Source organism: Gobio gobio (genome assembly GCF_949357685.1).
Source record: "Gobio gobio genome assembly, chromosome: 3".
In the NCBI taxonomy this organism is placed as follows: Eukaryota; Metazoa; Chordata; class Actinopteri; order Cypriniformes; family Gobionidae; genus Gobio; species Gobio gobio.
Genome location: NC_137099.1, coordinates 47,247,996 through 47,261,578, shown reverse-complemented (window position 1 = coordinate 47,261,578; position 13,583 = coordinate 47,247,996). Strand labels below are relative to the sequence as shown.

At 40.3% G+C, this 13,583-nt stretch overlaps 1 protein-coding gene across 1 annotated transcript in view; it reads right to left on the bottom strand.

The window, feature by feature from the left end:
* Nucleotides 1-13,583, bottom strand: part of LOC307124437 (von Willebrand factor A domain-containing protein 7-like) — a 30,139-nt gene that overhangs the window by 1,105 nt on the left and 15,451 nt on the right. Inside the window, exons 4-16 of the mRNA XM_079813630.1 lie at nucleotides 8,735-8,828; nucleotides 5,218-5,337; nucleotides 4,929-5,115; nucleotides 4,446-4,606; nucleotides 4,178-4,290; nucleotides 3,879-3,995; nucleotides 3,488-3,706; nucleotides 3,167-3,299; nucleotides 2,919-3,071; nucleotides 1,619-1,711; nucleotides 1,263-1,534; nucleotides 880-1,173; nucleotides 31-399 (exon numbers count right to left, since the gene is read on the bottom strand). Coding sequence (XP_079669756.1) covers nucleotides 31-399; nucleotides 880-1,173; nucleotides 1,263-1,534; nucleotides 1,619-1,711; nucleotides 2,919-3,071; nucleotides 3,167-3,299; nucleotides 3,488-3,706; nucleotides 3,879-3,995; nucleotides 4,178-4,290; nucleotides 4,446-4,606; nucleotides 4,929-5,115; nucleotides 5,218-5,337; nucleotides 8,735-8,828 — 2,325 coding nt within the window. The remainder of the gene's footprint in view (nucleotides 1-30; nucleotides 400-879; nucleotides 1,174-1,262; nucleotides 1,535-1,618; nucleotides 1,712-2,918; nucleotides 3,072-3,166; nucleotides 3,300-3,487; nucleotides 3,707-3,878; nucleotides 3,996-4,177; nucleotides 4,291-4,445; nucleotides 4,607-4,928; nucleotides 5,116-5,217; nucleotides 5,338-8,734; nucleotides 8,829-13,583) is intronic.

Sequence of the window (13,583 nt, the reverse complement as noted above, 5' to 3'; positions counted from 1 at the left end):
GGTTGTCATTGTTGCTGTTGCCATTGTTGCTGTTGCCATTGTTGCTGTTGCCATGCTGTTTGTTAAGGTGTTTGGTGTGCTGGAAGTGGTGCTAACAGAATATGTTATTGATCTTGAGCATATCCCAACATTACCAGCTCTGTCTACAGCAACCAGTTCCATTACTTCAGAACAACAAGAGGAGCTGTAGAATGCAAGAGTGACGTTCACACCTCCGTCCCCGACTGTGGTGCTTGTGTTGAGGGTTCCAAGGCCCTGACGCAGAGTCACAGACACAATACCCGTCCCATTTCCATCAGTAAGGTTGGCTGAAAGCTCCCATGAGGACAGGCTACAGTTGCTTGAGCAGTTAGCATTTACGCTGATAATCTCACAGACTGGAGAGGTGACATCTGTAATCTTATGGGGGAAATCATTTCAGTTACTATTATTCATTAAAATTAACTGCAATAACAATACTTTTTTATTGATTTTGAACAAAGTTCTGTATGCTCTTCAATGATGCTTTTAATTGATCAGATATGCTGTACAAATGGGAATATTTTGAAATATTACCATTTAAAATATCTGTTTTCTATTTTGATATATTATGTTGTTCATTCCTCTGAATGGCATCTGGTCTTCAGTGTTACATGAACCTTTGATCATTTGGTGTTCAAAGAGCATTTGTTATCAATGCTGAACACAGTTGTGCTGCGTAATATTTTTGTGAAATTTAATTTCTTTGATTAAATGGAAATTTGGAAACCCCAAACATTCATGGACAAATATCACATTTAAATCTTGGATTCATTGTCTTATTATTTTTATGTTTTCACTCCCTTTTTTTATTTTATTTTCTTAATTTGAGCCATATATAAAAAAAAGTAAGATAGTTACCGGAGAGACAACTATAAGCTTCAGCACAGCGTAGTTGAAATCACTTTTCCCTGATGTTTCGGCCTCAATGGTGAGAGTCACTACAGTGCCTGAAGGAGTGTTTGATGGTGCAGTGAGATTAACTGTGCTATTTCCACTGCTCCCACCTCCAACGGACATAGTGCTGGGAAATACTGTGGCAAACCCACGGTCATTCCTGGCATTAATGTTGAAGAGTGTGACAGAGCTGTTGTACACCACTGTGAAAGGAATGCTCAGTGACTTCCCAGGCTCCCATATCTCATTGGTTTGAGCCTAAGTGTATAAATTGAGAATGAATAGTGAATACATGCAGTTAATGTTTGTAAGTAGTGGTAAATGTTCATTTAAAAGCCTGAACTTACAATAATAACCACACTGGAAGCTCTATTTTGAGTGACAGACTGTCTCTGAAAGAGACTATTTGATGAACGTGAAGAAGAATTACTCTGCCCCATCACACGGACAACAAATTCTCCTGTTGGGACAGTGTTCATTGTGACTAAGAAATCCCTATCTGCAACCTTTTGTAGGGTTCCAATAATAGTCTGGGATCCTGATGATTCCACAAGGGACACCTCTGTGGGGGTGACAGAGCCTGCACCCATGACGGTAAGCAATAGTGTGATGTTACTGTCTGTAGAAAGAGCAATACAGAGAGTTTAAATACTAGTTGTTGCACAAGTTGCTTATCGGTCATATAGGGTATATGATCACTCACTTGCTGGGGGTCTGCCACTTAATACACTGTAGCCTGAATGACCACCTTCACTTAGCTCCACAAAGTTGAATAGGAAGTCAATGTGACTTTGGCCTGGCAATTCAATCAGTAGATAGTGCTTAAAGAGATAGTTCATACAAAAATAATAATTTACGATAATAATGTCTTTAGGCCCCACTTTATATCAGTTGGCCTTCAGTACTATGTACTTACATCAAAAAATAAGTACAATGTACTTACTGTGTTCAAATTGTATTGCAAAACACTTTTGCTGATATTGAGGTGGGATACGGGTAGGGTTAGAGACAGGTTTGGTGGTATGGGTAAATTTAAGGGTAGGGTTAGGTGTAAGGGAAGTGTCAACTGTAATTTCAAATGTATCTATAGAGATTAATTACAGATGTAATTACATACAGGTATTTTTAAAAATGTAAGTACAATGTAAAAACATAGATGTACACAATAAGTGCATTGTATCAAATGATTAATTAAAATGTTAGTACATAGTAGTTAAGGCCACCTAATATAAAGTGGGTCCTGTCTTTATTTATTCACCCTCATGTAAATTTGAACCTTAAAGGCCAACATAAGCTTGTTGGAAAAAAGTGCCTCTTAGCATATTTCTTTGCACCTGGTACAGAATTGCACTTGCGATTGGAAACACTGGCTCAGGCATGAGTCCCATGAAACAGTCACAAGAGCTCAAAGACTTGTAGAAGCAAGCTAAAATGGAATGAATAATTAAACAAATGTATTTTTATCACACGTTTGCTTTTGTGATTACTATTGTCTGGGTTTAGGACAGTGTTTAGTTTTGGTAAGTTATTTTCCAATGCGATAGAGCATTAACCTTTTATCACCACTTAGACATCTAATTTCCAAACTGCCACGATACAGCAACAGATGTAATGATGATCTATTGTGATAATGATCTGTTTTGGATAAAACTGAAAGCGCTTTTACCACCACTCGCAGAACATTTCACTTTGAAAGTGAAATGTGAAATGAAACACGCAAGAAGAAACATAACATTTGGTGATATCATTGCCACAGGTATGTTTTTCCCCATAAGCCTGGCTTACAAATGTAGGGTCCGGTGTGGTTTTGGTAGTTCATACAAAAATAATGTTGGCTTTCATTGTATGCACAAAAAAAGCTGACATTCTTTTGTAGTCTGCCGAAGAAAACGAGTCATACAGATTTGGAATGACACAAGGGTGTGTAAATGATAATCATTTTTGGGTGAACTACCTCTAGTGCCTTGAGTACATTTGCAAATGTAAGAGAGAGAAAAAGTTACCAAGGACTTTGATGGTGTAGGCCTGTAATGAGCTAATGTTAATCTTCCAAAGGCCAACTTGATCAAGTATAGTCAAACGCACTGTGTAAAAGTTGCCCACATGCTCAACCAAGCCCAGTTTTCCACTTAATTCTTCATTGGTCTGAGAATCACCTATGGAGGTAAATAATGCCATCAGAGATATCTGATCATTGATAATAAATATGATAATTTATATGCAATACCCAGCTCAGATTTTGTCTACATACCCGATGGGCTTGTGATGTTGAACACTAGAGAACGGCCTGTAATATAGATTGTCATATTTTTCAATGAGGAGTCCACAATAAAAGTGAAGGATTCTGCTTTTCCTGGGTTCCTTACAATTTGGAAAACAGTTACCTGAAGATACAGAGATAATGTTGTATATATTTACTGTTTTTGGAATGAAACGAACATGAAACATTTATAAAAACATATTCTTCACTGTTGTGAATGGTGAGGATTCTTGTCCAGCCATGTGACTCAGAAATACATACAGTAATACAACTACTTTACTGTGTGAAAGTTTGAGATATTGTTTTTATTACTAGAGCAGATGAGGAGGCATCCATTATAATGCTGGTGGCTTGATTAAGTGTTGCTTTGGTAACTTCAATCGCCTGCCCTCCAGAGGCCAGAGCTAAATCCTCATAGACCTGATTTAATGGATTGGAGATCCTGGTGGAGTAATGCTGACTCTGCCCTTGATTCGGATCCTCACTCCGTCTCCGCCGAGCAGCAAGACCATTAGTCAGCATGAAGTTCACCTATAAAAAGTGGAAGCACTATTTTTTACTCCACATGCATATATCATTGACAGGTGATGCTGTCAGGTAAGTACTCTTTTGAGATGCAAGCATTCAGCTTGTTTAAGTGGCAACATTTCTATATCTGTCTATTGACATAACAATAATATTAAAATAAACTTGTAATACATACCACAGACTTTGTTCTTTCTATTAATGCCAACACAGTGCTTTTTAACTCTTGGTCCTTTGCATCGGCATCCGTGAAAACAAATATCTTAGTCTGAGGAGGTGAGCCAGTCAGAGCCAGCTGGAAAAAAAGAAGTCTGTTGTGTAGGAATCAGAAATAATCCAGAAGATGTTCATTTACTTATATGATATTCTGTCTAAATACCCCCTCACACATGTGCCATAAAATATCATTCAAATGAATAGTGCAAACAAATGCTTCTGAAATAGAATTTTAGACCATTTATATTGGTGTTTCCATACCCGGAGTCCTGAGAGGCAAAGCTCTGGTGTGTCTCCTCCACCAGATGCTTGAAGGGCATTAATTTTTAATTTGAATTCATCAGGATCTGTTGTTCTTATTAGTGGTCCAAAGTCTTTGGGAGTGTAAAAGGGTCAGTTAATCAGATAATGAGATCATGTTTCCAGACTTTGCACACATAATTACTAGTTGAGATGTGTATAATTTCTTCAGAGGTACATTTATTTTCTCTGTGATATTAAGAAAGGGGTAGTACAAAAAAATTCTAACCAGGGTCATTGAACGGCACCAGAATGTACTCCGCTACAGTGCCTCTCATACTGTCTGTGATGGTAGAAGTAACTCGTCGTACTTCATTAATGTCATCTCCCATGCTGCCTGTGGTATCAATTGCAAAGCACAGTACTGTACTCTGAGAGAATCCCATCAGTCTAAGAGAGAGTGGCCCGAAAAGAGAAGGAATTTTTAGTGGGACAAAGATAAGATCAGCTATCTGGAAACAGAAGCTACAGGCATAAGTGGACAGATGTAAATGTGCCGTGTTCTGATTGATTGATGATCTGCTTCATCAGATCACAGTCATAGCATTTTAATGGTACATGGACAAGTGAACGTATCGTGTCAACTGCTCCCCAATTGTACTGTAAGCTTGAACGGCCCCAATGGGCCGATTATGGCATTTGATTAAATAATAGATGTAGGGATTCATTCAAATACAGCATGGTATGAAAAAAACCCTCATAGTAGTACTACCTCAAAAATGTTGAGTCTCCCAAGAAACCTCTAATGTCTTCCAGTAGTTGTCTGGTCGCAGCAATGGCCACTTGTGCAGCGTCGTCATGAAGGTTACCATGGCTGGACGATCGTGTATCTTTATTGATTCCACCTTTAGGTTCAATCCTACTTGAATAGTCAAATATACCCCCGTGGCTACATTTTCCTGCAATATTCAATATGGATTCATTAGTGTAAACTGATTTTTTGCATTTGTATTTGTTTTCTTTTAATTTTTAGGATATTAGTGATAAAATGTATTCATTACCAGGTTTCTTGGAAAATCCAAAGTACCCTGATGTCAGTTTTCTCTCGTCTATGATATCTTTCAAGATGTTGCCTTTACATATATCTTCATCACAGCTTCTACAAGTGGGTCTATCATCTCCTTTAAATATATAAACCCAATAAGAGTTTAAATTAATTATCTAACTATTTGTATATAGACAAATTAAACACAAATGCACAGGTATAATTTTTTTAACAGATCTGGTTGTCCTTTTGTCTGTCTACAGAACTTTTTAAACATATTAATTGCTGCAACACACAGAAATTACAGTGTGGGGCTGTTTTTTTGCTTGTTTTATTTTGCTAAGAATCTGGATGAGGGACATGTTGAAGATTGAGCTTAATACCAAAAATATTATATATAGTATAGTATAGTATAGTATATAATATATATATATATATATATATATATATATATATATATATATATATATATATATATATATATATATATATGTATATATATATATATATATTAGTGGTGGGCCATTATCAGCGTTAACGTGCAAATAAAACAAATAAAACAAATATCGCCGTTAAAGCTGCAGTTGGTAACTTTTGTAAAAATGTATTTTTTACATATTTGTTAAACCTGTCATTATGTCCTGACAGTGATTATGAGACAGATACTCTGTGAAAAAATCAAGCTCCTCTGGCTCCTCCCAGTGGTCCTTTTGCCATTTGCAGAAATACACCGCTCCCGGTAAGAAACAACCAATCAGAGCCAGGAGTGTCTTAGCAGTGTCAATCAAGCTCGTGTGTGCGCTGATCATACCCCTCTCATGCACAGCGCGAGCGCGTACAGGCGTTTAAAATCAAATCCAAGACTACCGGTGTAGCGCAGCTTTGCTTATGGCGGACAAACAATACCTCGAGTGGCACCTGCTCATAAAATAAAGACGGGTAAACGGAAAGAGACAGATGATGATGATAAAAAAGAAAGAGAAGATAGAGCCCGAAATAAAACGAGGGTATATCGGAGCGGCTTTTCCGAGGTGGAGGGAGCTAGGCTACGTGTCCTGAAAGGATTAAAAACCGATGCAGAGTTAGCCACATTTCTGCTTGACAAGTAAGTATCCCGGCTTCCTCTTCTCCCCGCCCGTTGACTCCTCGAAGTCGCTGTGGGTGTGAATTCCTCGTCTGAGCTCATTGACTCAGTGTCAAAACTCTAGCCTCATAACATACAGATAAAATGTCACGCACTGTGCAAAGCAACTATTGGAACCTACTAATTCATTGGCTTGTCATGTTGCTGAAATAATGTACTAGCAAACCTTATTTAGCATTACATATCGATAGAATAATTACTTGCATACTATAACGTTAGTTACCATATATTATCTTGCTAGCTATTTATTACTTATAGAAATAGTGCAACGTCATATAGTTACATTACATGTATTACAAAATACGTAATGTTTTGAGGACCAAGTCTGTAGTCAAAGTATGGGCAGGCCATAGTCAATGTAAATCATATTGTTGATGTTTCGTCTGTACCAGTGAATGTGCCATAACGTTTATCCGCCGTCATCGGTTGCCCTTCTAGGTTCTACTAGCCTAGTTACTAGCCTGTGCGTTCACGGCAGGCTCCGTTGTGATGGGGGAGGAGCTGTAGCGCAGCAGAGAGCAAGGGGGAGTGACCTGTGAGTTGTGCTTGTTCAAATTTTCAGGCTAAGTCAACGTTTTCTAAAAACTCCTTACTGCAGCTTTAATCTATTCTCAAAGTTGGGTTGGGAGCTGGGTCTATACTACGCAAGCTATGATGACTTTCACCTTGATAGTTTAACGCGGATGTATACCTAGCCGAGTTGCACTGTAGGGGGCGAGATTTTCTACAGTGTCGATATCAGCTGCGCTCTCCTCTCCTCTCCGACCGACAGCGAGTTGACACGCTCCTGCCTCATTCAGTCCGGTTAACCCTCTGAACATGGCGAACGGGTGTTCATTTTTCCTCATGACAGCGTGTTAGTATTGGTGTGACCGGTCTGAATTTTGCGCGGGGTTGCACATAACGTTAATAGGGCTTGGGCGCCGTGACGTCATTACTTGGCGTGGCGGCCATGTTGATGGCCTCCTTTACTGCTACTCGGACTACTACGCACTGTTTATAGACGTAACGTTACTCCCTCTCAGTCGTGTGTCTTAATTTGGCGTCGAAAATGGATGAACTTTCCACCGCTTTCCTGCTTGGAGGCGCAACCACGGAGACCAAGTATCCGAGGTAACAAAGAGTTGTCGGCTTTCACAAAAGGACGCTGTCAGCTGGATGCAAGAGATGATGTGGAGAGCACAAGAAAAAATGCCCACCTCCGATTTCACGTGGAAAGGGTGATTGGAACCGTCCGCAACAAGTACACTATTTTGTCAGATAAAGTACCGATTCACATGGCGTTGCCAAGCAAGGACGAAGACATTACATTCCTCGATAAGATTGTGTCTGTATGTTGTGCTCTGACAAACATGAGCCCTAGTGTTGTGCTGAAATAAATGTGCATTAAATACAGCCATAAGTGTCTGTTGCATCCATACCCACAATCTTCACAACAAATATACTTAAATTAAATGCATGTGTCTTATAAACAAGACGCAATAACAGTATAGTGTGCAAAAGCAAGAAGTGCCACACAATCAGATGTTTAGAAGTTCAGTGTTTATTTGCAAGTAGTGCAACCTGAGAACACATAACGGTGCAGTTGGAATGCTTCAAGGTAAAAGGTTAACGTTACATAGGCTTCATGATCTGCAGCTCCTGAACCCATCCATTTGTGAACTGCACATTTCATATGGAACCAAACCGTTAGTAGTTCCGCTTTTGTCCATATACCGGTCCCTGGCTTCCCTATTTAACGTATCCCGGTAAATTCCACATCCTTTTCGCGATTTTAACATAGTTTTTCTTTCTCCCAACTCGGCTTCTCCTCGTTCGATTTGCTGTACGTTTACATTCGCAAGGCCATCAACATGGCCGCCACGTCCCAGAATGCAACGCGGCGCCCAAGCCCTATTCTACTAATTCCCGCAGATTTCGCGCTCGCATCTGAAGTGCACACACACATACCGTAATAAAGCCGCCTCTGACATACAAAAAGTGCAAAATTGAGCTCCGTTTCCCAGCTTATTAATGGTCAAATACACTCAAAAATGTCTCAATGCCCATCATGGTGAGTTTTAACGTAAACACAGTCGTAACCAGCTCAAAGGAACAGTGTTTGGGATCCATGCGTGCGTCAGGTCTTAAAGGGACAGAAGTTATTTATTATTCAAACTACAAAAAGACAAACGATCACTTACGAGAACACATATTCTGGATGCCTTCGGCAGTATTCAAATGTATATATATATATATATATATATATATATATATATATATATATATATATATATATATATATATATATATATATATATATAGAGAGAGAGAGAGAGAGAGAGAGAGAGAGAGAGAGAGAGAGAGAGAGAGAGAGAGAGAGAGAGAGAGAGAGAGAGAGAGACTATACCTGCAATATTATCTATAGGGCGATCAGGTCTGATCAGGTTGGAGTATGGAAACATGTTCCCCAGTTCTATCCAGTTGCTGTGACTGTAGAAATCCTTTAAAGCCATTCAAAGAGGACAGTGACACAAAGGGTTTTGATTACACATTTATAGTAGGCTATATACCTGTGACGAGCAGTGATTTCTTTAACTAGGTATGCCGAGTTTTTTTGGTCAATGGAATCATTTCCTGGTTTTAGTGAACTCCGTCTGAGTTGTTAGAATTGATTCCTCGACTCCATTTATTAATAACAAGGACAGGTCAAAATGCAAGGCTCTATATCCATTAGGCATCTTTCTTTTTTTGTGGAATTGAAAATAAATTGGTTGCTAGTCCCCTCACCTCTACAGGTAATACGGGATTTCACTTGTAATAAAGAAGTGTCTTACATAAAGGAGTGGGGGCCAAACTACAAGCTGATTGGTTTCTGCATGCTGTGCACATACTAAAATACTATATAAATATACTATATGAAATATATACTTTCAACTTTAAGTACATAAAATATCACTTTAAAAGGTGCCCTAGAATGAGTTGAAACAACATTTTAAATTGTTCTCTGGTATCTACATAGAGGGAATATGGCTTATTTAAGGTCAATAATTGTCCAGACACGGTTTTACAGGTCCATTTACAACTCTAGAAATCTTCCCCAGGATGAAATGGTCTGTTTTTGTCTTATTTGGAGGGGTCATGAATATTAATGCAGAGTTCTACTCTGATTGGCTGTTTCACTGCGCGGCTCAATGATAGCAGGCACATACTGACCGTCATGACGATGGAGAGATTAGGCATTCAACCTTATTTGTTTGAGCCTGTTTCTGACGAAGATGCAGATTTTGAGGAACAACATGTTTTGAGATTGGAAATGAACGCTTCTGAATGGTAAGTTAAGTCTTTATTTTAATTAGGAACCTGCAAAATCATTATGTCCATACCAGAACTTCAGCCTAAACGATAACTAGCATATAGCATTAAATATACACATCAGCAGTCACAACATTTTAATTATTTTAATGTGTCCCTGTATGATTTTACAATGATAGCTTCTTCATTTTGAATCACAAACCGAACTGGGTAGCGCTAAAATATGTTGTTTGTACAGTAACGTTTGAGTTTGACAGTAGAGTACTGATTTAAAAGTCGATTTATTTAGCCAAACAAAGTATAAATAAATAAATATATATATATATATATATATATATATATATATATATATATATATATATATATATATATATATATACATAAATAAATTAACAAATTGACTAGAAGCCTTATCAAATTACTATTGTTTCAACTTAAATGGGGGAGAAGGTGACGTTAGCTAGAACTAAACTAGAAACTGTGAGATGGTGGTCCAGTGGGTTAAACCATGGAATTGATACACAGAAGGTTGCTGGTTCAATCCCAGCGGTCACCACCAGTGTGTCCTTGAGCAAGGCACTTTACTCCATGTTGCTCCAGGGGGATTGTCTCTGTAATAAGGGCACTGTAAGTTGCTTTGGATAAAAGCGTCTGCCAAATGCATAAACGTAAACTAGAACTAAACTAATGTAGTACGTTACGTATCTACAGTTGTATTTTGTAATTTTTGACAACACTGGCATGAAATGATATTAAAGGAACTGTATGTAAGAAATGTATTTCAATTAATCATAAAATGGCCCTGATATGTCACTAGACATTAAGAAATCATGTTAATTTCAAATACTTATATCACTGACAACAGTTGTCAGGCCAAGATATTGTCATTTTAAAAGTGAAGTTGCAGCCCACAAATGATGTTGATGTTGACATGTTGTGTTTTGGCCTGAAGCTCCACCCTCCACCTATCTACCAATCACGAAGTCAGTAGTGTTTCTTCATTCAGGTTGCCAGCTCTGCTCTAGTTACCACAGCTGCAGCTACAAACTTTTTGGATAAACAATGTCTAACTTTACGAAACCTAAACGGCCTCGTTATGAATCAGAAAAACGTTGTGACAGTGTCCGAGATAAAACAAGGATTTGTATAAGAGATGCCTTTGAAAGATGGAGACGGCTGAAAACGGAGAATAATTTGAAGACTGATGCCAACGTTGCTAATTTTCTCCTGGACAGGTAAGGTTCATCTATGTTTGGCTAACTTGTACTTAATGTAAATGGACATTTAAAATATTCATGACAGTCGAACAAAGTTATGCATGTTCGTGCAAAGTAACGTTAGGTTAGCGCAGATGGAGGAGGTGGGTCATTGAATTGAAAAGGTAACGTTAAGGAATTGTTTGGTAAATAAAAACGGCGAGTCGTCATTGCTAACATTAGTAATGCATTATCAGAGCCCTTTTCTCTGTCATTATGCTGGGACGCTGAGGAAAACAACATTAGCACGCCTATGGCAATGTGAAAACGTATTTGAGACTGTAGCCTAACGTTACCTCAGTAAAAATTATTCCTCATTCGTTCTTCGCATATATAGTGGACAAAACATGCTGCAAGTGGACCTGTATGACCATTGCTAATGTTATTTAGCTTTGCTGTAATTTTACTATAGTATTTTTTCATGTGGGAATGTACTGTCACATACGAGCGTTCATATTTACGATTATATTTGGCTAATCGCCATTAGTAAATTTTTGCGATTCAGAATTACTTCACAAAACATCGCTCTTCAAGCATAAACATAATTAACAGAAAGAAAAAAAACGTACTGTGTACGACACGTCACTTGCCATTGAAAGCTCCAGCCTACGTTCCTGCTGGATCCTGCAGCCTAGCTGGCAACCTCGAGTCAGGGGAGGGGGAGAGGGGATACACCGGTCTACAGTAATTTGAAAGTGATTGCAGTACCAGTTTTGGCCACAGTCCTACATACAGCTCCTTTAACCTTTGTCATTAGACATACTATTTAGTTATGTAAACTACTTGGATTATCCTATTGTTACTATACTAGCATATTGCGTTGGATCTAGACAACAACGGGGATATTATCATTAATGTTGTCTCTCTAAGAAACTTTCAATTTAATCAGAAATTGTTTAGACAGTCAAGAAGTGGATAAAATCACTTACTGCTTGCAGGTATATGGTTGGAATTGCCCCTTTCTCCAGTGTCGGACGCTGAGCAAAGCCTGCTTGATATTGTCCCAGGTTTGAAAAACTGTCTGTGGTGAAATGGGCCGAGCAAACTAACAACTTTGAATTAAATTGTTGCGGTATCCGATTATAAATAAACATTAACCTTGCCTGTTGACATGTTTTATCTGTGGGAAGAGTATGAAAGAGTATGAAACGTATGAAACGTCTTCACATCCCCTGCACAGCCTGGAACATAACATTTGTTTCCATAATCTGCCATGTTCGCTATCCTCGTGTGACGCTTGTTTACCTGCAGAGATGATATGGCTGCGCCGTTTCGCCTGACAGTGAACATGTGCTTGCATATGCAAATGTTGGGGGCGTACATATTAATGATCCCGACGATTGCATCATTCTCGGTGTTACGTTGAGATTTGCCTATTTTTCCGTGGTGTTTTTCACAAACGAGAGTTACATATGAAGGAGGAGGCAATGGTGTTTGAGACTCACTGTATGTGATTTACATTTACTGAACTCCTGTTCCCTTTCGTTCAGTCACTACGACGTACGTTAGTGACTAACGAATGGGGGTTTCGCTTAGAAGCCAATCATCTTCATCGTATTCAACAGCGCCCAATGGCAGTGCCAATGCCATGGGCATGCGGAATTTGCATGCGTAACTCCGCCCCACCTCGTGGGTATATAAGGAAGTACGCTGCGAACATCGCATTATGTTTCTGCTTTGGAGCCAAGAGGATCTCTTCACTCCTACAAGCCTGAATTCTGAAGTCTTCTCTTCAGTCTTCGAGAGACCAGCGGTTCTCCAGGGTGTTGGTGTTACGGCGCGTTCCAGCGATCTCATGCTGCCTGCCTGCTGATCTGTGCAGTGATCTGCAACAGCTGTGTGTGTGTTTCCCTGGGCGCTTCGGCACTCTGCAGAGCTTTCCTCTCACAAAAAGAGCTTGCGCGTGGCACGTCTTTTTCAAGACGGTTCGCCCGTGCACTTCCGGGTGCGATCGATCTCCGTTGCTGTCTATGGGCACATTCACTGCTCGATGTGTTTGGGCTTCAGCACGTTCGGGCAGTGTTTGTGGATGCGTCATGTTCCCACTGCGGGAACGTGACCATCGCGATGTTGCGGTCGAGACTCAGTGATCTCCGTGAGGAGAGAGAGTCCCCTCTGCCACACCCCAATCTACCGTCTCCGAGTGAGGCGGTACTTTGGCTGGTGGCCAGGGTGACCTGAGTGCGGTGCCGTGGTATTAAGAACCCCGACGATCATTCCTCGGGCCACGCCCCCTCTTGCACATTGCTTAAACCCGCGAGTGTTGGACTGAAACAGCGGCCCGTCTCTGACGCCTCGTTCGTTTCGTTCACGCTCCAGATAGCAGTGAGATGTCGATCGCCGCATCATAAGGTGGGCTGGAGTCCTTTGGGGATGACGATTAGGAGTTGTGCTCCGCCTCCGGGTGTGTCAGCGCTGCCTGATCCGACCTAAGGTTGACAGCCATGTTATCTCGGGCAGCCGCGAGTCTCGCGCTGGTGTGGAACTCCGCCCAGTCGCGAGTGCTCGTGGTTGCGCGATTGGTTTTTGGGGACGGCACCCGACAGCTGTTGGGCCCCGCCCCCAATGCCTTTCGCTCCCGAGGTGCATGAGGAGATCACGCGGTCCTGGAAGTCCCCGTGCTTCCCGCGATCGTTTGGTGGCCTCCTCCACCTTCTCTGCCCTTGATGGGGCCGCGGCCTAGGGTAC